At 61.4% G+C, this 22,438-nt stretch overlaps 3 protein-coding genes across 3 annotated transcripts; 1 reads left to right on the top strand and 2 right to left on the bottom strand.

Moving 5' to 3' along the window:
• Positions 1-10,386: 10,386 nt before the first annotated feature.
• Positions 10,387-13,785, top strand: PHGDH (phosphoglycerate dehydrogenase; the record flags this gene model as incomplete). Its single annotated transcript, XM_080348717.1, has 12 exons — positions 10,387-10,524; positions 10,785-10,936; positions 11,117-11,182; positions 11,263-11,317; positions 11,406-11,504; positions 11,583-11,715; positions 11,799-11,947; positions 12,160-12,312; positions 12,423-12,555; positions 12,840-12,967; positions 13,131-13,359; positions 13,631-13,785. 12 exons carry the CDS (start codon positions 10,387-10,389, stop codon positions 13,783-13,785), a joined length of 1,590 nt encoding a protein of 529 aa, XP_080204843.1.
• Positions 13,786-14,706: 921 nt separating this feature from the next.
• On the bottom strand, positions 14,707-17,964 carry HMGCS2 (3-hydroxy-3-methylglutaryl-CoA synthase 2; the record flags this gene model as incomplete). Its single annotated transcript, XM_080348649.1, has 9 exons — positions 14,707-14,813; positions 14,902-15,027; positions 15,118-15,224; positions 15,804-15,974; positions 16,060-16,228; positions 16,300-16,464; positions 16,769-16,894; positions 17,170-17,609; positions 17,852-17,964. 9 exons carry the CDS (start codon positions 17,962-17,964, stop codon positions 14,707-14,709), a joined length of 1,524 nt encoding a protein of 507 aa, XP_080204775.1.
• Positions 17,965-18,944: 980 nt separating this feature from the next.
• On the bottom strand, positions 18,945-19,894 carry REG4 (regenerating family member 4; the record flags this gene model as incomplete). The annotated part of the gene is made up of 5 exons (XM_080349075.1): positions 18,945-19,018; positions 19,196-19,301; positions 19,373-19,510; positions 19,591-19,688; positions 19,831-19,894. The coding sequence occupies 5 exons, from the start codon at positions 19,892-19,894 to the stop codon at positions 18,945-18,947; spliced, it is 480 nt and encodes a 159-aa protein (XP_080205201.1).
• Positions 19,895-22,438: the final 2,544 nt, after the last annotated feature.

Below are 22,438 nucleotides of genomic sequence, written 5' to 3'. Positions count from 1 at the left end.
CAGGAACATGATGCTCTGATCCCTTGCAGCCCCCAAATCTCACCTGGCACTGCGCCGGGCTGCCGGGGGTATTTTAAGGCCTGGGATTTAAATGGCAGACAGGCGCAGACGGCACTGATACCCACAGAACGACTGCACAGGCTGGTGGCCTCTTCCCAGATACAGCACACCCGGACTTCGTGCCCCCTCGGCCCCCCCAGCATGGCAGCACAGCTGTGCAAACACTCGACGCTGCTGGGCTGGATGTGGCAGAGCCCTGGCCACAGCCCCAGAAGAGAACAGGGGTGACAACTGCCAGACGAGCCCTGGGGAGATGCGATGTGCTCCTCCCTGGGGTGCTGGGCTGGTGTCCCCCCACGCTTGCCCACCCACCTGCCCCTCCATCGCTGGGGGCTCCTCCAGGCGCTGCTGTAGGTCATGCTTCTCAGCTGACAGCATCTCCACAAGCTGGTTGCTGGCAGCCAACTCGTGGGTCAGCTCTTCGATCCTGAGAGGGAGGGAAGAGCAGGGGATGCTCAGGCACTGGGATGGCACCGGAATGGCACTGGGGGCAGCTAGTGGGTGTGATCTCTGGGCCAAGTCAGAGCAGCCTCAGGACTGTTCCTCCCTTCCAACAGCCCTGCTCTCTCCCCTTGGGATGACTCCCCCAACCCGCCAGATGCCCACAGCCCCCTGGCCCTGCATAGCACCATCTACTTGGTAGTCCCAAAGGACCAGCACCAGGCACAGGCTGGCAGCATAGAGGGGATGGCACCCACCTCTGGGCCATAGCACTGCAGTTGTCATTGCTCCTGTCCTCCTCCTTCATCCTTGCAGCTTCCTTCAGCTTCCCTGTCAGCTCCTGGCATCGCTCTGCCTCGGCTCTGGCCAGCGCCGTGGCCTGCTCGGCCTCGCTCCGTGCCAGCCTGGCCTCCTGCGTGGCAGTGGGGTGAGCCCCCAGGCATAAGCCCCTGGATCCCCCTGACCCCGCTGCTCCCGGGCTCACCTCCTGCAGGAGCTGGATTTTGTTCTCCAGGAGCTCATAGACATGCTCTGACTCCCGCTGCCGCTCCTCATACTGCTGCCGGAGCGCTGCCTGGCTGCGGGTCGTCTGGTTCTCCACGGCCACCCTGCCAGGCACAGCACGGCACGGCACGGCATGGTACAGCACAGTGTGGCACAGCATGGTATGGCATGGCATCTCACATGACATGACATGGCACTGCACCATATGGCACAGCTGTGGCATGGCACATGACATGACAAAGCATGGCATGACATGGCATAGCACAGCATGGCATGGCTTGGCAGGGTGTAGTGTGGCAATGCATGGCACAGCATGGCCTCCCTTTGCAAAAAGCTCCCACCCCAAACCAGCTGGGCTGGGTAAGCCATGCCCCCCCCGGATGCCCCCAGCCCAGATCCCCCATTCTGTGGGTACTGTTTCTACAGGACACCCAGGCTGGGCATGCTGTCACCTCCCAGCATTGCTGCCCTGAGGACACGGCTCCGCTGGAAGCACCAAGTCACGCTCAGGCTCTGAATCACCAACGTAGTCCGGCACGTTCCCGAAAGCAGGGGCTCCCCAACCACCACGCCCCTGGCCTCCTGTCCAGCAGTGCCCACTGAGGGACACCTGTGCCATGGGCACGGCACTACCCTCCCCCACGAAACAGCTGCTGCTCTTTACTTTTGGCTGTAAGAGGAGCCCCGCAGGTGCCCAGCCCTGTTGCAAACCCCTCCAGCCCCAGTGCAGACCCCTCCGCTGCCTGCTGCAGGCAGGGTGCAGGCAGACACCCTCCGTCCCCCATGCTCACACCAGCAAAGCAGACGGTGTGTGGGTGCCATGTCTGCCCCAGGGTTTGGGGCTCGGCTGATCCCACTCACCATGTGTTGTCCAGGGCTTGTTGCTTCTCCTGCAGCTCCCGCTTCAGGCTCTCCACCTCCACCTTCAGCTCAATGTTCTGCGGGGTGGGAGGCAGGTGGATAGGACACCCCCACGCTTTCATGAACTCCCCCCAGCATCGCTGCCCATGGGAATGCATCAGAGGTGTCGTGGGGGTCCACAACCCTACAGTATGGCTTCAGGTGCTCCTGGCACCGGGTGGCACAGGTGATATTTTAGCCTGCTGGTGCTAGGACAGGGTGTACCCGCTCCATCTGTCTGCACCCAGACTGGCACTGACACTCACCCTGGCCACCCCACTGAGCTGGGAACGCCATCCCCGATTCACTCCCCACTCCAGTCAAAGGCAGCAAGAGGCAAACTCCCGGATAGTGGCTCCCCAGCCCCAATGTCGTGCCCAGTGCGCTCCCCAGCATCCCCACCAGCTGCACCCTGCCAGTCCCATCTCCAACTGGCAAAGCAGGGGCATTGAGAAGGAAACCCCCATCAGACACCTATCCCCTGCAGACGCTCACCCGCCGGTAGACATCATCCCGACTGTCCTCGCCCTTCTGCTGGACACGCTCCTCCAGAAAGTAGATGCGCAGCTTGAGGCTGAAATTCTCCTTCTTGAGGTCGTTGAGGTGCTGGGAGAGCGTGCGGTACCCATTAGCCATGGCTGGTGCTCCATGGAGGGGTCATCCCGGCACCCCTCACATGGCGCCGCCAGGGACACGGCACAGGGTCCCTGCCTGCTCGCAGCTCTCGCCTCCAGCCCCGCTGCGGCCTCGTTCCTTTTTTTTTTTCCAGCTCTCGGAGCTATTTGAGGAACGGCCGGAGCAGGGACGGCGGGGACAGGCGGGTGGTGAAACCTGAGCCCCGACAGCCCCCGCGTGCCTCAGCCAGGAGGGCGGCGAGGGGGAGCGCAGTGCCGGGGGGGCCGAGCCCCCTCTCCCCGTCCCACCCCCACCTGCCCTGTGTCCCCCTCCTGCCCTCCACACCCCATTTCTGCACGTATCCTGGAAGCACACAGTGCTGCTGGAGGGGTCCTGGGGGGTTCTTAGCACCCCATGGTCTCACCTGCTCAAAGTCACGCAGGGTCTGCGTCTGGGCAAGGGGACCCATCTCCAGGTCCCGGAGGAGACATGTCTGCACCAAGGGGTCCTGCTCCGGACCAGGCTGGGGCTGAGCACCCGGGGGGCCATGGGTCCCCCCCGGCTCAGCCGGGATGGCGTCCTCGTCACCCTCACCCCTCGGTTCGTCTTGGGAAGCTGGGAGGGAGCAAGGGTGAGCAGCAGTCAGACGAGCAAAGCGGCTGCTCTGCACACCACCTGCCCCAGAGATGTCACACAGGGATGCCTGGGGGCCCATCGAGCCCCTGGCCATCCCCTGGGGCAATGCACTGTGCTGGAGTGCTGAGCACCACTGCATCACCCTCTGCAGACATGGAACTGGGGTGTGCAGAGTACAGGGCCTCTCAGGGTGTCTTACCCTCCATGCAGCTGGCTCTGGGGAGCACCGCTGGCAAGTCACCGCTGCAGGGGTCCCTGCAGAGAGGAGCACATGCCTGTGTCATGCATGGTTATCAGGGGGCCAGCCCTCAGAACCCCCCACGCACCCATGTGCCAGAGGGGCCAGGGAGGGCGATGGAGGATTTTACCAAAGCCTCTGCACCGCGGCTGCAGGGGGGTCACAAGCAGCTGGCACTACACTCAAGGGAAGTGGCAGAGTGAGCTCCCAATATCAAATGGTCACACAAAATCCTGCCTGGAGTCCAGGGCACACTCCAGACAAGGAAAACCCCTGTGAAACTGTGGGGGTGCATGGAGGGGTGGGTGCACCCCATCCATGCAATGCACAGGGGCACACAGCTCTCCATGCACACGTGGGGGTGTATGTGTGTGTTCCCACAGCCAGGAGGCATCTGCTTAAGTGTAAAGACAGGAGACCCTGGGGGCCATGCAGATGGCAGTTCCCCCTTAGGAGCACTTTAGCCCCATTAGCAGTGCTGGCAGGGCCACCTGAGTCCCCAGAACAGCCCCCCACAGCCCCAGGGAGGGGGTCTGGGTGCTGGCAGTGAGCAGAGGCTGCCTAAGGCAGGGCTGGCCCCAGCTGCTCTCCAAGTGGCCCCGTGCCTCCCTGCTATATCACAGCTCACCAGCTTCCCACCGCAGCTGCAATCAGTTCTATTTTCAGCAGAGAAGTGTGAGTCATTTCATTATTTAAAAGAGGAAAAAACACAACCCACAAATAAATAAAAAAAAATAAAACAAAACAATCACCCCCCCCTTTAAAAAAAAAAAAAAAAAAAAACAACCAGAATATTTATTTTCTAATCCCTACATCACAGCTTTTTGGTGGGGTTCCACAAGCAGGACAATGGGCACACACCTGCAGTGCCATGATGCGTACAGTGCCCTGCCCACGTGCATGATGCTGGGCCCCAGTGGCTGTGCAGGGCCAGCTGGTCCCTGCAGCTCAGGCCATGGTGGGGGCCCTGGAGCTGGGCACACCACACTGGCACCTCACAGGCAAGGGACAGAGCACTGCCAGCCTGGAAGGGAGCAGGTGGACACAGCTACAGGGTGTCAGAGCCCCTGTGCCAGCAGCCTGCCACAAAGGGAAACTGAGGCATGATGGCTTTAAACACACCAGCATTGGCCCAGCATGGCCCTGTGCCTGGCATCATAACGAGTGTGATACCCAGAGGCACAGTGCCCAGGAGCACAGTACATGGAGGCACAGCATCCAGAGGTGCAGTACCCAGGGACATGACATCCACAGAAGCACAACACCCCAAAGTACAATAACCAAAGGCATGACACCCAAGGAGACCCAATACCCAAAGGCGCAATATGCAAAGAGGCATGATCTCTGGAGGCACAACGCTCAGGAGGCACAGCGCCCAGGAAGCACAGCACCTAGAGGTGCAATATCCAGAGGAAAAACATCCAAGGAGACAATACGCAGATTCAAGATGCACAAGGATGCACAATACTCAAGGAATCACAGTACCTAGAGGCACGATATTCCAAAGCACAATATCCCAGGATACAAAATACTCAGAGAAGCACAATAGCCAGTGATATGACATCTAAGGAGGCATGACACCCAGATGCATAAAACCTGGAGTACCCAAGGAGACACGACAAACAAATGCCTGATACCCAAGAAGGTGCGATACCCAGAGGCACAATACCCATGAAGACATGATGCGACACTCAGGCACACAACACCTGAGGGGGTGCAATATGGAAAAAGGCACAACACCCAAAGCGATGCAGCTCCTGGAGGAGGGATACCCAGACAGGAGGGTGACCAACCCGTGCAGCTCCAGTGCCATTGGGTGCTCCTCAGGGCCACCCCAAGGCAGGGCCAGCCCAGCGTCGTGCCTGGCCATGGGCTCTGGAGTGATCAAGCAGAGCACCCACTTTCCTGCAGCCCAGCTACTTGGCCAGCACCCCCCAACACCAGGACTGGGAGCCCTCTGCTGAGCCATGGGGACACTGGGCTGATAGGAGCCCCAGGCTCTGCCACGGCCATGACCAGCTGGGGCTGGACGGGGGCTCCCCCCTCTTCCCCATCCATGTGTTCAACACTGGGAATTTGTTTGCTGCGAAGGGGAGGCCATCACGGTGCTGCAGGAGGACAAGAGCCCTTTCATGCTGGCCGTACCACCCCGGTGCACAAAGCAGAGCCTTCGCCACAGTGCAGAATTGGAGCGGGGATATAGCCCCAGGGCCCCTCAGCCACCAGGCAGCACTTCCCACCCCATGTGCCTTTGAGCCCTGGCACAAGGGGTGCCACATGGCCCTGACTCAGAGCACCCACTGACTCACAGCATCTCCACAGCATTACACCAGGGCCACCACGGATGCTTGCTGGCACCGGCACTTTGGGTGCTTCCAGGGCAAGGAGAGAGCACAGGGGTGTCTGCCACAGCCACGGCACATGGGCTGCATAAGGGTGATCACTGCGCCACAGGAGAGCATCCCCAAACCGCCTGGCACCGCTCAGTGTACCGAGCTGACAACTCACCTCCTCCTGCTGCTGGATCACCTCCCAGATGGACAGAGGGACATACAGAGAGATGGATGGCAGCCCCCAGCCCTGTGCCACTCACAGCCAGCCCACAGCCACTCTGGGTGACAGCGACTGTCTCTGGGCTGGCAGAAGGGCCATGGCAGAGGCCAGGCAAGGCCAGGGCGAGCACAGCAGCTCAGGCCTGGGATGCCGAGTATGGCACAACCTGACTCCCCACTGACTCATTGGCACAAATGTTTCAGCAGGGGCTGAGTGTCTCCACAGGGAGGTGGAGTGGGGGTCAGCCGGCAATGACTGTGGTGGCCACCTGTGTGCCTGGGTGTGTACACGGCACATGGCATGGCCACCCACCAACCACCCGCGAACACAGCACAGCAACAAGGTCTCCATTGAGTGCAGCTGGACGGGGGGAGCTGGGGGCCAGCATTAACCACACTCCTGGCAAAAGACAGCTCCCGACGCTGCACTGCAGTCGTGGCAGCCGGCACAGCTCCCGGGACAAACGGTTTGGCCAGTGGCTCAGGCTGGAACTGGTGATGAGCAAAACCAGGGGAAGAGCAGGGAGGATGAATACAGGGCTGGGGAGATGAAGCAAGCCAAGCTCCCTGTGCTGGCACCTCAAACCACAGCCCTTCCCACAGAGGCAACCTTGGCCCAGCACCTCCCAGCAAACCCCACATGCCAGGAGCCACAAGCAGACCCCAGTGCTGGTGCTTGTGCCAGCCCAGCCCCGCAGGACCTACACCCCCTACCGCCTCACTTGGCACAGCAGATGCTGCCCTGGCACTCCCGAGTGCTCACGGCACAGGGCAGCAAACACCTATGCTGGACAAGGGGCCCCTGTTCCCTTCCCACACACCGGCAGCTCCCCCAAAACCCTTTCCTGGATCCTGGGCTTACTCCACGCAGGGCCCAGTGAGCCACAGCCTGGAAGTGGGGTGTCTCACAACCCCGCTGGCAGCACCAGCCCGAGGCAGGGGACACCCACGGCCCAAGGGGGATGGTGTTTGGGACAGGCACTGTCCGGCCCCACGCAGCCCCCAGAGAGCACATCCGCATCCCGGCCGCATCCCCGCCACACCGATGCCGGTTCGTATCCGGGCCTCGAACTGCTGCGGCATCACCAGAGCCCAGCGTGGGCACCCGCAGCCCCCACGCGTGCCCGGGGCACACGGACATCCCGACCCGCATCACCCACGGACACACGCACCCGCGGATGACACACACACGCACGGACACGCTCCTCACCTCCGCCGCGGGGCTCGCATCCTGCCCCGCCGGACACCGCCGAACCGCGCCGGCCAGCACCGCGTCAGGCAACGGCGGCACCGGGCGGCACCGGGCCGGGCACCGGCGGGTCTCCGCAGGCGCTGCCGGGCCGCCCCAGCGTGCGCCGGGGAGGCGGCTCTGCGGCACCGGCCGGCTCCGCCCGCCGTTGCATCCCCGCCTCCTCCTCCTCTTCCTCCTTCTCCTCCTCCCTGTCTCCATCCTCTATCCGTCCCTGCCGCACTCCATCCTTCCACCCTTCCTCCCTCTGACCCTGCATTCTTCCTTCTCCGTTCCCTCCCTTCATCCTCTTTCCTATCCCTCCCTCTAGCCCCTCTCGCTCCCTCTCTTCATCCCCCTCTTCATCTCATCAGCTCCCTCACCTAGCAGACAGTCTGTCCCGGCTGACACAGTCACCCCCTGCTCAAACCTTCCATTCCTACCAGCCCATCTGAGCTGAGCCCAAATTCTTCCCCACTCTTCAGTCTTCCAGAAACAAGCCCTGGTTCCTCTCTGAGTCCTCCCCCGACTTTCACAGTCACCCTAAAAGGCCCCAAATTAGCCAAGATCCCACATGGCACCCCCAACCATCCATCCTAACACCTCAGTTATCCCCAGTTCTCCTTGTTGTCCCCTACCACTCTAGTCTTCCTTAGAAGCTTCCAACCCAACTGGACATGCCCAATCTTCCTTGTCAGCCCCATGATCACCCGAGTACCCATCCATCCACACAACACCCTCAGTTTTTCTCTAATCTTCCATGATTCCCAATCCTCCACTGGGACACCACCATCACTCTCAATACTCCTTGACCCCACCATCACCCCAACTCCCTTTGAACACCCACCATCCCAACCTAACACCCCCAGTCTCCCACACCCTTGCGTCTCCTTTGCCACTCCCCATCCCAATCCAAATAACTCCAGTCCCCTTTGACCCCTCTCATTCCTTTCCTTGTTTGACACCCCAGTCCCAGTACTGTACCTGCCCTCCCCCCAAGTCCCATCTCCTCTGCAGGGACCCTTCTCATCTCCCCTGCATTGCCTGGACCCACTTTCCTCCATCTTGCACCCACAGCCCCTAGCCATCTGTCCCCTTAGGCCCCCCTGACCTGCTATCAAGCAGACCCCATTCAGGATCCTGGTGCTAAAGGAGTCAGCAGGGGGATGTTATGTCCCCATAACCCCCAGAGTCCATCCTGGTGGTTCATTGACCACCACAGCCCATTTCCCCTGAGCATTCTTCCCACTGGCCCTGCCTGCCATCTTTGGGGTCCCTAGCAGCCTGAGCAACCCTTCCTTGGGACACAGACAGCAACCAGATACACGTCTCTCCAGCTGGCTCCCTTGGAGGGACAGGAGTGGAGGGACATGCCTGCTGGCACCACCACCCCACCAGCACCTGCCATGTCCCAGCAGGTCCCCAGCAAGAGCTGTGGCATGCTGGAGTGCCATGAGACTGTGCCTCTGGTGCCTGTCCCCAGGAGAGGGCACCAGCCGGTCGGGAAATGCCAGCAAATATGATACTATGACAGTGGTGGCTTGGCCACGTGGGGCCTCCACTCAAAGCAGGCCACAGGTGTGGGAGAGGGGCCACAGAGATGTAGGGAGGCATTGGGAAAACCCAGATGGTGATGGTATGTGGAGCAGGGCACCAAGATGCCCAGTGCCTTGGGCAAGGTCTTAATTGTTAACAGAAGCCAGGGCTGGTGACAGGGCTGTGCCAAGGGCCTGTGGGGGTGTGGGGCCATGTCCCAATCATGGTACATTCCACAGCGTGGGTGTCCCCAGCTTACACCATGTGTGAGGCTTTGGAGAGGGACCCCTGTCCTGGTCGTCAGGTCACACAGCCCCACCGAGGGGCCATTTCAGGACCCTGTTGCAGACTTCACCAGCCGCTGCCCTTGACCGCATCTCTTGCTCTGTGTCGGCTGCCCTGGACTTTCCCCACTCTGGCGTCACGGTTGTTCCCTGGCTGTGGCTGCAGTGTACGTAGCACAGGGGTACAGGTAGTACCAGGGTGTACGTAGCATCAGGATGTATGCAGTGCGGGGTGTATGTAACCCTGGGCTCCCTCATCTCAGCAGTGCTGGTCTGTCACTTGGGCTCTGCTGGGTTTAACAGCCTCTGGAGACACCCCAGGTCTCACACAGGACAGTTTGGTCCAGCTCCGCTGCTTGGGGCACACAGAGCCTGAGGAAGAGCTCAGTTCCATAAGGACTTGTCTTGCGAGTGCCGTGTCCCTGCTGGACACCCGAAGTGCATGGAAACTGGTGGGCAAGAAAGGGCCAGATCCTGGCTCACTCCTGGGCAGGACTTGAGGTCTGTCTGGTCCAGCTGCTCTGTGAGGTTTTGTCCCCATGAGCAAGGGAACATCCCCCATCCCTCATGCCAGGCTGTGTCCAGCCCCATCAGATCCCCACACCATCCCCTCTCAAGGGCCAGCACTTTCCCCCGCGAGGTCACTGGACACAGCCACGTGGCTCTTGTCCCACGGAGGGTGTTTGCTGGGCAGCTCCCGTGCACCCCATGTCATTGGGAGCTGATGGCCAGGGCTGGCTCTGTGTTCCCAGCCCCTTATCAGGGGCATTGCTCAACAGCAGGTGTGATGCCGGGGGTGGGCAGGAGGCACGGCATGGCCTTGCCTCTGGACTGTGGGGCCTGGGGAGCCCCCATTCCTAGGTGAGCTTGGGGGTTGTGGCCAGGCTGGAGGACCGGGTTTCCCCCCTCGCTCGCAGCACCCCCAGCTTTGTGTGGAGCCATCTGCACCACCACGGCTACCAGCACCATTCCCCTTCTGCCTCGCAGTGCTGTGATATGCGGGGCAGGGAAACTGAGGCACAGCCACAGTGCGCAGGGTGGGGACACGCCGCCCCCCGCTCTCCCAGGCTTCGTGGCTCTCCGGCCCAGGGGCAGCGGGGTTCTGCTGGAGCATCTCCTTACTCTGGGGCTGCAGAGGGGGCCGGCACAGCCCCGGCCCCACTCCCCTCCTCCTTCTTCCTCCCTCCGAGGGCGGGGGGGACCCGGGCGGGCTGGGGCGGGGAGGGGAAGGAGGTGGGATTATGGAGACAGGACCCAATGAGCCCGAAAAACGTGCCCCGGTCGCTGCCCTTTTAGTGCGGCTGGAAGGCGGCAGCAGCCTCCCGGGGGCTCGCGGAGAGAGCCAGTATCCCGTCCCGTCCCGTCCGGTCCCGTCCCGTCCCGTCCCCCGCCATGGCGCTGGGGAAGCTGCAGAAGGTGCTGATCAGCGACAGCCTGGACCCCTGCTGCAGGGAGATCCTGCAGGCCGGCGGCCTCCGGGTGCTGGAGAAGCCCGGCCTGAGCAAGGAGGAGCTGCTGCGGGAAATCCGGGTGAGCCCACGGGTGGATGGGTGAGTGTGAGGGTGGGCGCAACGGCGGGCCAGCTGTCCCGGGTGGGAGCGGACCCCCCTCGGGCAGCGGCACCGGTCCCCGCCCCCCGTCTGATGCAAGAGCCTGGCCGGTTCACACGGCAGATGCCAGCCCCCAGCAGCGGCTGTACTCATCCCGCCAACCCCCAGGACCACCCCGGGCCACCAGCCTGACACTCGGCCCTGGTCCCGGTCACACTCACCGTGTCTGACCCCCTCCAGGACTGCGATGGGCTCATTGTCCGCTCGGCCACCAAAGTCACCGCCGATGTGCTGGAGGCGGCAGAGAGGCTGCAGGTGGTGGGCAGAGCGGGCACCGGTGTGGACAACGTTGATGTGGACGCGGCCACCAGGAAGGGTGTCCTGGTCATGAAGTAAGAGCAGGAGCATGGGGACATCCCTGTGCTCCTGGGCAGACAGGGGAACCTTCTGCAAGGTGCCCTCCCCACCCACAGCACCCCCGGGCACCACCCTGGGGGGTCTCCGTCCTCATGAGGTGCAGACCCCCATCAGCCTGGGGGTGACACATCAGTGACACCACTCTCCATCTTCAGCACACCCACTGGGAACAGCCTTAGTGCCGCTGAGCTCACCTGCGGGATGATTCTGTGCTTAGCCAGGTGAGCATGGAGCATGACAGGGTGACAGACATGCACCCCGCAGCCTCCTGCCCCTTGCTGACCGCAGCCTCCCCTTTCAGGCAGATCCCGCAGGCAGCTGCCTCCATGAAGGAGGGCAAGTGGGACCGTAAGAAGGTAGGAGGTGGGCACAGCACCCTGGGCAGGACAGGGCAATGGGTGCCCATGCAGGGTGCACTTGCTCTCTCTCCACTTTGCACCCTAGTACATGGGCATGGAGCTGAACGGGAAGACACTGGGTGTGCTGGGGCTGGGGCGCATCGGCAGGGAGGTGGCCACCCGCATGCAGGCTTTTGGCATGAAGGTAAGGAGCTGGGGCAGGGAGGAGCGATGGGGAACACGGACCGCCCTGGCCTTGCTGCGAGCACCCACTCTTCCTCAGACCATAGGATACGACCCCATCATCAGCCCCGAAGCCTCAGCTGCCTTCGGCGTGGAGCAGCTGCCACTGGAGCAGATCTGGCCCCGCTGTGACTTCATCACAGTGCACACACCACTGCTGCCCTCGACCACGGGTAGGGGACAGGCAGCAGCACAGTGGAGTTTTGGGGGAGCTGGGACAGCTCACCCATGCTCACAGCACTCTGTCCCTCTGCAGGGCTCCTGAATGACAGCACCTTTGCCAAGTGCCGTCGCGGTGTGCAGGTGGTGAACTGCGCCCGCGGCGGCATTGTGGATGAGGGTGCGCTGCTGCGGGCGCTGCGGTCAGGACAGTGTGGTGGGGCTGCCCTTGATGTCTTCACCCAGGTGAGTGGGGCCGTAGGGACCTCCTGAGCTTGGCTTTGGCTCAGCATCACCTTAACTCTGTCCATGCCGGTCCGGGGCAGCCTGGCAAACCCCACAACACTGGGCAAAGCCCTCCCCAGCACTCCTCCTTGCAAGGAAAAAGGGTGTAAATGCCCCCCTGGGTTCTGAGGTGGGTGTTGGGGACTGATATCAGAAAGGGACTGTGTTGGCAGGAGCCCCCAAAGGACCGTGACCTGGTGAACCACCCCAACGTCATCTGCTGCCCACATCTGGGAGCCAGTACGCACGAGGCACAGAGCCGCTGTGGCAAGGAGATCGCCACACAGATCGTGGACATGGCCATGGGGAAGGGGCTGGCTGGCATAGTGAGTCCCCTCACTGGGCATCTGACCTCTGTGCCTCAATTTCCCCATCTGTAAACCACTGTATGTGCTTGCTGGTAGGATCCCATTGCTCACCTCGTTCTTCCTCACAGGTCAATGGGCAGGCACTCAGCAAGGCTTTCGCACCCCAGACCAAGCCCTGGATTGCCCTGGCCAGAGCCCTGGGCACGGTGCTGTGCGCAGTGGGCAAGGAAGCGCAGGGCACTGTGCAGGTCTGCACTCTAGGTGAGCCAGGCAGGCTGCACCCTGTGTTTGGGTGCAGGTACCCTAATGGGTGGGCAGCACAGCAGGGTATGTGGGGACACACTGGGCTGGATGGATGGAATGGAAGGGTGACTAGGGAAGGGATGGGTGGGAGGGTGGGGATTTGGGGGTGTGAGTGGGTGGATGGATGGGTGCACGAAGGGGAGCAGGGATGGATGGGTGGAAGGACAGGATGGCTGCTCCAGCATGGGGTTGACCACTCTGCTGCTGGCCCATCCACCCCCTGACTCCTGCCTGCCCCCCAGGGACACCCCTGCGGGAGTCGGGGAGCTACCTGACACCCGCTGTGGCTGCAGGCATGCTGGCTGGAGGGTCACAGAAGGAGGTGACCCTGGTGAACGCCCTGCTGCTGGCCCAGGAGACTGGGCTAAAGGTACGTGGATACCCAGGGCTCCACATGTCAGCCTGGCACACCTGGGTTTGCCTTGTGGGACTGCTAATGCACCTCTCGTGCTAGGTGGCCCCTGAGGACATCACTTCCCTGCTCTCTGCCACGTGCAGGACGTGGGTGTTGAACAGCCACATCTCTCTGACAGGTCACGACTACCCACAGTGACGTGGACCCCAAGCCCGATAGCACTGCTGGCTTGTTGCAGGTGTCCCTGCAGGGCACCCCACACCAGGCAACGGGGACCGTGCAGGGCAGCATCCCAGTGCTGCAGGAGCTCAGTGGGGCCACCTTCAAGCAGCCAGCCCCGCTATGTGGCCCTGTCCTCATCTACAGAGCTAACGCCTCTGAGCCCAGCATGCTGCCTGTGCTCACCGGTGAGTTCCCTGCATCACCCCTGAGCTGGGGGGACAGTCAGGGGGGACCCCACATCTGCCCTGGAGCTGAGCCCAAGCTGCAGCAGAGAGGGGGCAGGTGTTGCAGGGAGAGACAGGGATGAGGGGCTTGAGGAATTGGAGCAAAGGACTTAGAGTGGGGTAAAGAAATGTCATTGTGGACCTTTTGAGTGGCGTTGGGATGGGCAGAGCCCTGCTACCTGCTGGGTACTAGGGCAGTGGGGCACCCCCCAACCCCTCTCCTCCTCTCCAGGACTGCTGAGGAAGACGGGGATCCAGCTCCAGTCCTACCACAGCTCTGGCATGGTGGCAGGGGAGCAGTGGAACATCGTGGGGCTCTCAGCCCCCCTGTCTGACCTTGGCGGGCTGAAGCCACACATCACGGAGGTCTTCCAGCTCTACCTGTAGCCCCCGACCGTTGACAAGGACTCTCTCCACAGCCACAGCACCTAGACCACCCGAATAGTGGGAGTATCACACCTGGCCACCCCCAGGCCCTCACACTGGGCTTGGGGTGGCCTTGTGCTCAATAAAGGGTCTGGGAAGAGAGAGTGTGTGATGCCTTCTCTGTGCAGTCTCTTGTCCCTGACCCCGAAGCTCCTGCAAGCTCTGCCCCTCCTGCTGCCCCTGCCCCCTCCCCTTGGCCCCACTGCTGTTTGCTCAAGGGTGCAAAGGTCTCCACGGCTGCTGTGGCCCTGCTGAGGTCCCATCCAGCCACTGTTTTCTGCCAGGGCATGGCTCAGAGGGCAGGCAGTGCTCCAAGGTGGGCTGCACCCTCCCGTGAGCCCCCGCGTTACCTTTCTCCTCCTCCCCCACTGGGTTTTCCCATGGGAATGTTTCAATTTGCAGGCACCATGGAGAAAATGGCATCTTATCCCTCCCAAACTGGAGCTGGGGGAGCTGGGGTTTACTTAGCTCCCCCAAAATGTTGGGTTACGTTCCAGCCCTGGGGAAATGTGGGGTACTCAGGCATGCATCCAATGGGGCAGGTGGCTGTGTCAGGTATGCATGGCATAAATGCTGTAAGGTATCGTGACCCAGCCCCACAGTGTCTCAGAGAAGGGCCCTGAGGTGAAAGAGGATCACTGGCGACCAGGAGCCAGAGCTGGGCTGCTGCGCCTCTCACCCGAGTGTTTATTCCCCTGTGCTGCCTGGGTGTTTGCAGAAAATGCCATCATCTCCACCAACTCCAGGGCCCCAAGGTGCTGCCAGCTGCTTCCCAGCCATCCCAAGTTTCCTGCGGAGGCCAGTCCTGGATTTGGGGGTGAGCACGGTTGCTGGTGGGGAGGAGGACATCCCCCTCTCTAGGGCTCACTGCTCTGGTTCCCCCTAGATGGGCTTCCTGGCATATTCCCGGCGGTACTTGTCATCCACCCGCGTCAGGTACCAGGTGCCAGGGAAGAGATCCTCTGGAGAGCCCTGGGGAGCGTGGTTGGCTGTGGAGAGAGGGCGGTGATGCTCAGGGGGGCCGTGGGCATCCCCCCCCCAGCAGGGGGAATGTTACATCTCCTCAACCCCACTCACGCAAATGATGTGTCTCCTCTCGCTGCTTCATGATCTCAGCGAACTCCTGTGGGGCCACACGCTTGCGGGCATCCAGGCGGGCTGGCAGGTCAGCCAGGCTGGAGACCAGCTTGTCCAGGGGTGAGTCTGGTAACGGGGACCCCTGGATGAGATGTCAGCCCCATGGCAGCCCCACGTTACCCTCCCCTCCCAGCCTCGCTGTCCCATGGGGCTCACCCGGGGATGCATCCTGTGAGACGCGGAGGGAGAACATGCTGGCGGCCAGCCCGGAGCCATAGGAGAAGGCGCCGATCCGGGATCCGGCCAGGTCCCGCACTGAGCACCTGTGGTGAGTGGTTAGGGGGGCTAAAGGGGATTGGGGTGGGGGGGGATGTAGGGCTGTACAGGCAGCATAGGGGGCTGCCTCCTGCCCTCTTCACAGGCAGGGGTTTCCGGGGATTTGGGGCCAGATGAAACAGCAACTCATGGCCCCAGAGCAAGGGGATGTCAGCAGTGGGGGCTCAGGGCTGGGGAGCATCAGTGCTACCCAAGGAGGGGCAGCAGGATGAGGCCTTTTTTGTCCCCCCCACGCCTGGCTGTTCCCATGGCTCCTTTGCCACTGCTGGTGGCAGGGGATAGCCATTCTCCTGGGCATGACAAGGGGGTTTTCATCCTCCCAGTGCTGACAGAAGGGCTTTATGTGCTGGCCTAGCTCCAGCGAACTGGGATGAAAAGGCTGGCTGGGAGACAGCACAGGGTGGGATGTGAACATGCCAGGGGTTACATGCAATGAAAACATCGGGTCTCTGCTGTAGTGGAGGAGGATGAGTGCTGGTGCCTGTTCCCCAAGCAAGCCAGGCCAGGGACTGCCCGCTCCACAACACCCCTGCCCCGATCCTGAGCCAGCTTCTGGGGGCACTCACTGTGCCAGGAGGGAGGCCAGGCAGCCATACATGGACGGCGTGTACATGTTGCCATTACGGGAGGAGAGGAGCAGAGAGGGCTTGGTCTTCTGGTTGAAGATCTCCTGGCTGGCCACCTGGAATGCCTTCTCCACCTCCTTGCTGGTGTAGGTGTCCTCCAGCTTCACGTCGCTGCCCAAAGAGAGGACAGCTCGAACCCTGCACAGGCATGTCCCCAGCTAGGCTGGGGGACAGGGGACACAGCACAGGGACCCACCGGAAGTTCTGCAGCCCCTTGTAGAGGCCAGCAGCTGTGTCAGGGTTGGGAGCGGCCAAGAAGTCATTCAGCAGCAACCGCCCCACTGACTTCTGCACGAGCTTGCAGAAGGGCGTGTGGAAGATGATGAACTTGAAGTCTTCAAGGGTGAAGGGCCGCTTGGTGCCAGCTGGAAGGCAAGGTAGGGGCTGTCAGCACCCGACAGCATGGTGTGGGCACCCTGGGGGTGCCACTACTTACCTTGCTGCCACTGGCTCTCTGCTTTCCGGCGGTACACGGCATAGCAGCGGTCCAGCGCCCGCAGGTAGCACTGGATGGAGAGCTGCCCGTCCACCACTGGGTACTCGGAGGCCAGGTCCGGCTTGTAGAAGTCGTAGGCATGCTCCATGTGGGTTCCCCGCAGGCCTGGGGACACAGGAGACAGTCGGCTGTTGGAGAGCACCAGGAGGTCCCAGCAGGATGGTGAGCATCCATGGGTGTTGCCTGGCATGCCAGCCCCAGATCCACCAGCTTCTCTGGATCACTCTGAGATGTCCACAGAGACATGACCAGCCAGCACCCTGGGCTACCCAGCACCAGGCAGACACCAGGGCTGGCAGAGCCAGTGCTGCCAGAGCTGAGTAGCTCCATCTGGGGCTTGGACATGGACATACAGCTCCCAGGGATAGCATCCATCAGCTTGTCACCCCCAGGGCCTCACAGCACCAACCTCTCTCCAGCACCAGCGGGGCGTTGGGTCCCACCAGCATGGCAACGGCACCGGCACCCCCCGTGGGCCGCGCGTTCCCCGTAGCGTAGACAGCGATATCCCCACACACCACCACAGCATAGCGACCTGGGGGAGAGCAGGGGGACCAATGGGTTCATCAGTGAGTGGGAGCCTCCATCCTGCAGCCTTCACACATCCCCATCTCCACGCTGCTGGGTGTGACAGCAGAGGCACATGAGAAATGGGGGTGATGGAGAGCCTGGAGGAGCAACATCTCCCTTTGAGTCTTGCCAGAGCATGTTTGTTTTTCAGGTTACCTTCTTCCTCCTTCCTCTATCCCACAGAAACCACCTCATGTCTGGCCCTCCCATCCCCACGGCACAGTCCCTGTCTGCACCCACCGTCCCAGGCACTGGACTCCACCCAGGAGGCTGCGTTGAAGAGTGAGGCTGTGCCCCCATAACAGGCGTTGGTGGTGTCAATGCCCTCCACATCAGTGTTGCCCGAGTCATGGAAGAGCTGCATGAGGACAGTCTTGACGGCCTTGGACTTGTCGATGACTGTCTCAGTGCCCACCTCCAGGCGGCCGATGGAGTTCCAGGAGAGGCGCCGGCGCTCCACCAGCCGCTGCACCACGGTCAGGCAGAGGGAGTTGATGTCCTCATGGGCAGCACAGAAGCCCATCTGCTGCTGGCCCAAGCCCCGTGTGTACTTGCCCGCCTCCACACCGTCATACTGCTCCAGCTCTTCCTGCTCCACATACTGGGCAGGGAAGTACACCTCCAGTGCCAAGATCCCCACTTCCTTGGGCCAGGTGGCCATCCTAGCGGTGCTGGAGAAGCTGTGGGGCAGGGGGAGAGGCGATAGTCCTGCAGCGACCCCAAGACTCTGGGACCGGTGGTGGTCCTAGGGAGATGCCACCAGCAAGCACCTCCAGGCCATGAGCATCCCAAATCCCTGCTGGTTCCCTGGGGCAAGGAAGGAGAGCATCCCCTTCCCCAGCAAGGTTTAAGAACATTGCCAGCTCCCTGACCCTCCTTCCCAGTTATGCCTCCACCCCACCCAATCCGCATGGGTGCTCACCATGCCCTCTGCGTGTCCATGGGGTGCTGGGCCCCCTGTGGTGCCCGCTCTGGCCCCGATGGTGCCCACCTCACCCCAAAGCAGCGTGCAGCACGGCCGAACAAGCGCAGCATCTTTGCCCTGTCCACTGCACGCATGGAGTGGATGGACAGTGGGACAGACAGACAGATGGGCTTCACTTGGTGCTTTTATAAACTGCGCAGGCAGCACGGCACAGCCCTTATCAGCATGTCGGACCCCAGCGCTCAAAGGTCACCAAGCACCAGCCAACACGACAGTGACATCAGAGTAAGCGCTGGCTTTGGAGGGGGTGACTTGCAAGATGTCTCTGCCTTGTACCCCAAAGCCTGGGGACACACTCAGCCAGAGTTGAGCAGCAGGATGGGGTCTCCCACAGCCCTGGCTCCCTGTGCTGTGGGGAGGTGGCAGCTCCAGTGTTCGTGGCTGGCCAGCATGGCTGCGGCCACCACAAGGTGCTGTGTGGCCTCCCTGATTGCTCCTGTGGTCCCAGGGAGGGAGCAGAGAGTGGCTGCGATTTGGTACTGGCACCATATGTGCCACACAGGACGCCATCACTTGTATCACATTCTGCGGCTTCAGTGGGGGGAAAACCCCTGAGCCTGGTGGGGGCAGAGCCATCCTCAAAACAGCAGAGCAAACAGCCACGTGATGCCTGTGGCAACACTGCGGTGACACAAGAAGGGACCTTTGGTCCCAGTGCTGCTTTCAACATGACCATGGGGCAGCATCACAGCCCCGGGACTCCTGGGGAGCCATTTGCACCTGGGGGGACACCCATGCCTACACCTGCACGCCCGTGACAGCTCCCATCCCATCTCCATCTGAGCCCCAACTCTCCTCCCTGCCTGTACCCTGGGGTTACTCCTGTCCCCACCACCTGTACACCAGGGACATCCCATCCACACGGGTAGACTGTACCAGGACTTTGCACCAGCACAAAACTCACACAGCACTGGCATGCTTCATTTTTTTATAGATGTATTTTTAGGAGCTGGGGAGAGAGGAGTAGAGGTACCAAGGAAGGAGCATCGCCTGCGTCGGGTCCTCCCTGAAATCCCCCACTGGCCCGTGCTCAGGCTGAGGGAGTGAACTTGCAGATGTAGTGATGCTGCTGGGCGCAGTTGGCACTGGACCACAGAGTGAAGCCTGTTGCAGAGACAGGCTTGGGGTCAGCGGGTGCCACAGTGAGGAGAGGCACCAGCTCTGCCTGCCTCAGCTCCCCATGGGGGACCAGCCCCAGAGGAGCAGGAGGAGGAGGAGGAAGAGGAGTGGGGAGGATGCCAGACCAAGTGCTGGAGGCAGACGCATGATCTGGGGACTCACCACTGCTGTGTGTCAGCATCCCGCAGTTTCCCTCGTGGGCACCATTCCTGGCCAGCCCACTGGTGGCACTGTACTTGTCTCCACTCACCCACTGCCAGGACTGGCTCTGTACAGGAAGAGGGGAGTCAGACCCATGTCCCCACTTCCCCTGGCCACCTGCCACCCCTACGTTCTCACCTCCTGCCTGTAGTGGAGGCCGAGCCAGACAGACTGGCCACGTTGGTAGTAGGAGATGACCTTCTGCAGGGTGGCTGCCTCCCAGGGCCCCTCCACCCAGACCAGGTGGGCACCAGCATGGCTGGCCTGGCACTGCCTCTGCAGAGAAAGACCACAGTGCCAGGGAACCCCTGGGAGATGGGGGGTCCCCAGCCATGTGCGTACCCTAGCAGGCTTACCTCGGCCTCGTCCCAGCTCTGAGGCTGACGGAAGTACCTGAAACAGCTGAGCTTGAGGTAGGACCAGCCCTCGGGGCAGTAGCCTATGGATCTGGCACCTGCAGAGGAACAGATGGGGGAAGGGATGGGGCAACAGCCAGGGGAAGGGATGGGGGCAGCCAGCATCACCGTCTTGGGAGGAGCATGGCTCCCTCCCAGCCCCACTGGGGCAGCATTTGCCCCCTGAGTTGTAGCACTCACCGGCTGGCTGCAGGAGCCCCACACAGCCCAGTAGCAGGAGAGCAAGTCTGGCCACTGCCACCATCCTCCTCGCTCCTCGATGTGTCTCCTGCAAGGGCCTGGGGGTCACACTGGGTCTCCTGGGGACAGGGGATGCTGCCTGCACCTGGAGGGCACAAACCCATTCTGCTATGGACCGAATCCAGCCACTTTCAGCCAACTGGAGCAGATGGCAGCCCTGGGGTCCATTGCCTCCCTCTCCCTACCCTGGCACAGGTCACCACCCCATGCCCTCACCTCATCCCCAGGCACAACTCAGTGTCCCCAGACCACACTGGGGTGTCCCAGCCCCACCAGCACCAGCCTGGCCCAGTCAAGCAGCTCTGTGGGGACATGGGGAGAGAGAGAGCTGCCATGGGCATGAATGGGTGTCCCCCACCCTGCCTTGGCATTGGGCAGTAGCAGCAGTGGCACAGGCAGAGCCGGGCCCTGTGAGGCTGCAGGAACAATGTGTGCAGCATCATTTTCGCCCCCCAAACTCATAGCCCTGCCAGACCCAGGCCAGGGAGGTGAATCAGCCACATCAGCACAGTTCCCCTTTGTCTGGGCTAATCCCCGGGCACCAGGGCTGATTTGCAGATTCAGCTCATCTTCCCCTCAAAGAAGCGGCGACAAAAGTCAACATGGGGCTGCAAATTGCATTGTTGCAGCCTGCCCCATCCAGCAAGGGATCCAGTTTGCCCACAAGCCACCTCAGAGCAACCTGGGGCCTCAGCTGCCCAGTGAAGGTCCCCCCTTCCTCACCTGCTGTCCGGAGACGCGGAGGAATAACGGCTTCTGCTGAGTTCCCAGGAGAGGAGCTGCCCTTTATAGCCCAGTGCTCTCCAGCATAAGTGTTTGCCCAGCTCAGGTGCTTCCCACTATAAAAATCTTACTGGTTATTCCCTCCATTCCCCCCTGCTTTGCTGGCAAGCCGCCCAGATCTCCAATCTGTTTGCGTTCAATATTTTTTCATAAAAACACAGGAAGAACCTCTCCTAGTTGGTCAATAAACCCCTTGCAATTAGCGTTAATACTAATGCAAGCACAGAGAGAACCTTATGGTAGAGAGCAGCCTGACACGGGCACGAGGCACGGGTTCCTGCTGGCCCAGCCCCGACTGGCCTTTCGGGGGCTGGTAGGGATGAGCCCTGGGGGAAGCTACCCTGGTCCCAACTGGAGCATCCCTGCGGCAGGTGCCAGGCTGTGGGTATTACCCATGTCCCTGGCCAAAGGATGGCATCCAGAGAGGCCCCACACCCTGCCTGGCTGTGCGTCACCCACACACCGCCCTTGTTTGAACTGCCAGGGACATTTGTCAGCAGGATGCAGGACACGGGGAACAGCCTGTGGCCGGGGCTGCCGTCAGATAACGGTACAGGTGGCCTGCCCCCGTGCCTGGCTGTGACGCAGGGCTGTGCCAGACTACGTCTCTCCAAGAGGAATGAGCAGGCCCTGCAGCAGCAGCCCCCTACCGCCCCTGCCCCATGTCGGGTATCCCCGGCCCTGTCCCCAGGGAGGCTGCTGCTAGCATGAAGCCACAGGGGGGGCTGCCCTGGCCCCAATGGCCTGAGCCCTTTGACATGGTTGGATACAGCCATCCCTGGCACAGTCCTTGCTCTTCACCCTCGGGTGTCCTCTGAACACTGGTGGAATGTCACTGAATATCATCTACTTCACTGCTGCAACCATACTACCCCAGAACATTACTTTAAAATCTTGTCCCACTGCCTGTCCCAGAGCCTCCTGCAAAGCTCCTAGCTCCTGCCCAGCACCCCGCTGCTGCACCTGGAGGGCACAAACCCATTCTGCTATGGACTGAATCCAGCCACTTTCAGCCAACTGGAGCAGATGGCAGCCCCGGGGTCCATGCCTCCCTCTCCCTACCCTGGCACAGGTCACCACCTCATGCCCTCACCTCATCCCCAGGCACAGCTCAGGGTCCCCAGACCACACTGGGGTGTCGCAGCCCCACCAGCACCAGCCTGGCCCAGTCAAGCAGCTCTGTGGGGACATGGGGAGAGAGAGCCAGTGCCCAGCTCTTCTTCCCCAGACTTCTTGAATACCTGTGGAGGAGGCAGGAGCTACCCATGGAGGATCCAGCCCCAGAGATGAACCCTTCTTCCCCCAACATGGAGGACTTGTAGCTGGCCAAAGCTGTTCCTCCTGGACATCAGGCTCAAGCCATGTCCTCCAGAGATCTCTCACAGCTTCTTCATGGCAGCATTTACCCACACACACAGGCAGCAAGCACTGCTGCACCCACAGGGAGCAGCTCAACAGCAGCATGCAGAGGCAGGTCTGGCCATTGCCCCAGGGAGGGAGGATGATCAGATCTGTCTTCTTCACCTACACAGCCAGGATACAGCTGCTCCTGCACCCCAAGACTTCTCAAGACTCAGCCAGCTTGCCAGACACTCACCAGGATCAAAGGGGTAAATCCTGCTATCCTGCTGCCTGCTATCAGTTCTCCTGAAAGAAATAACCTTACGGAGATCAGCCACTGACTATTGGGGGAAACTCCTGAAACACAGCAACCCCCAAACCAGAAGACAGGATTCCACCCTTGTTTTATGAAAAACCATTAAAA

Source organism: Nesoenas mayeri (assembly GCF_963082525.1).
Source record: "Nesoenas mayeri genome assembly, chromosome: 8".
In the NCBI taxonomy this organism is placed as follows: domain Eukaryota; kingdom Metazoa; phylum Chordata; class Aves; order Columbiformes; family Columbidae; genus Nesoenas; species Nesoenas mayeri.
Note: the sequence above shows the minus strand (reverse complement) of the source record. Positions and strands in the feature narration are given on the sequence as shown.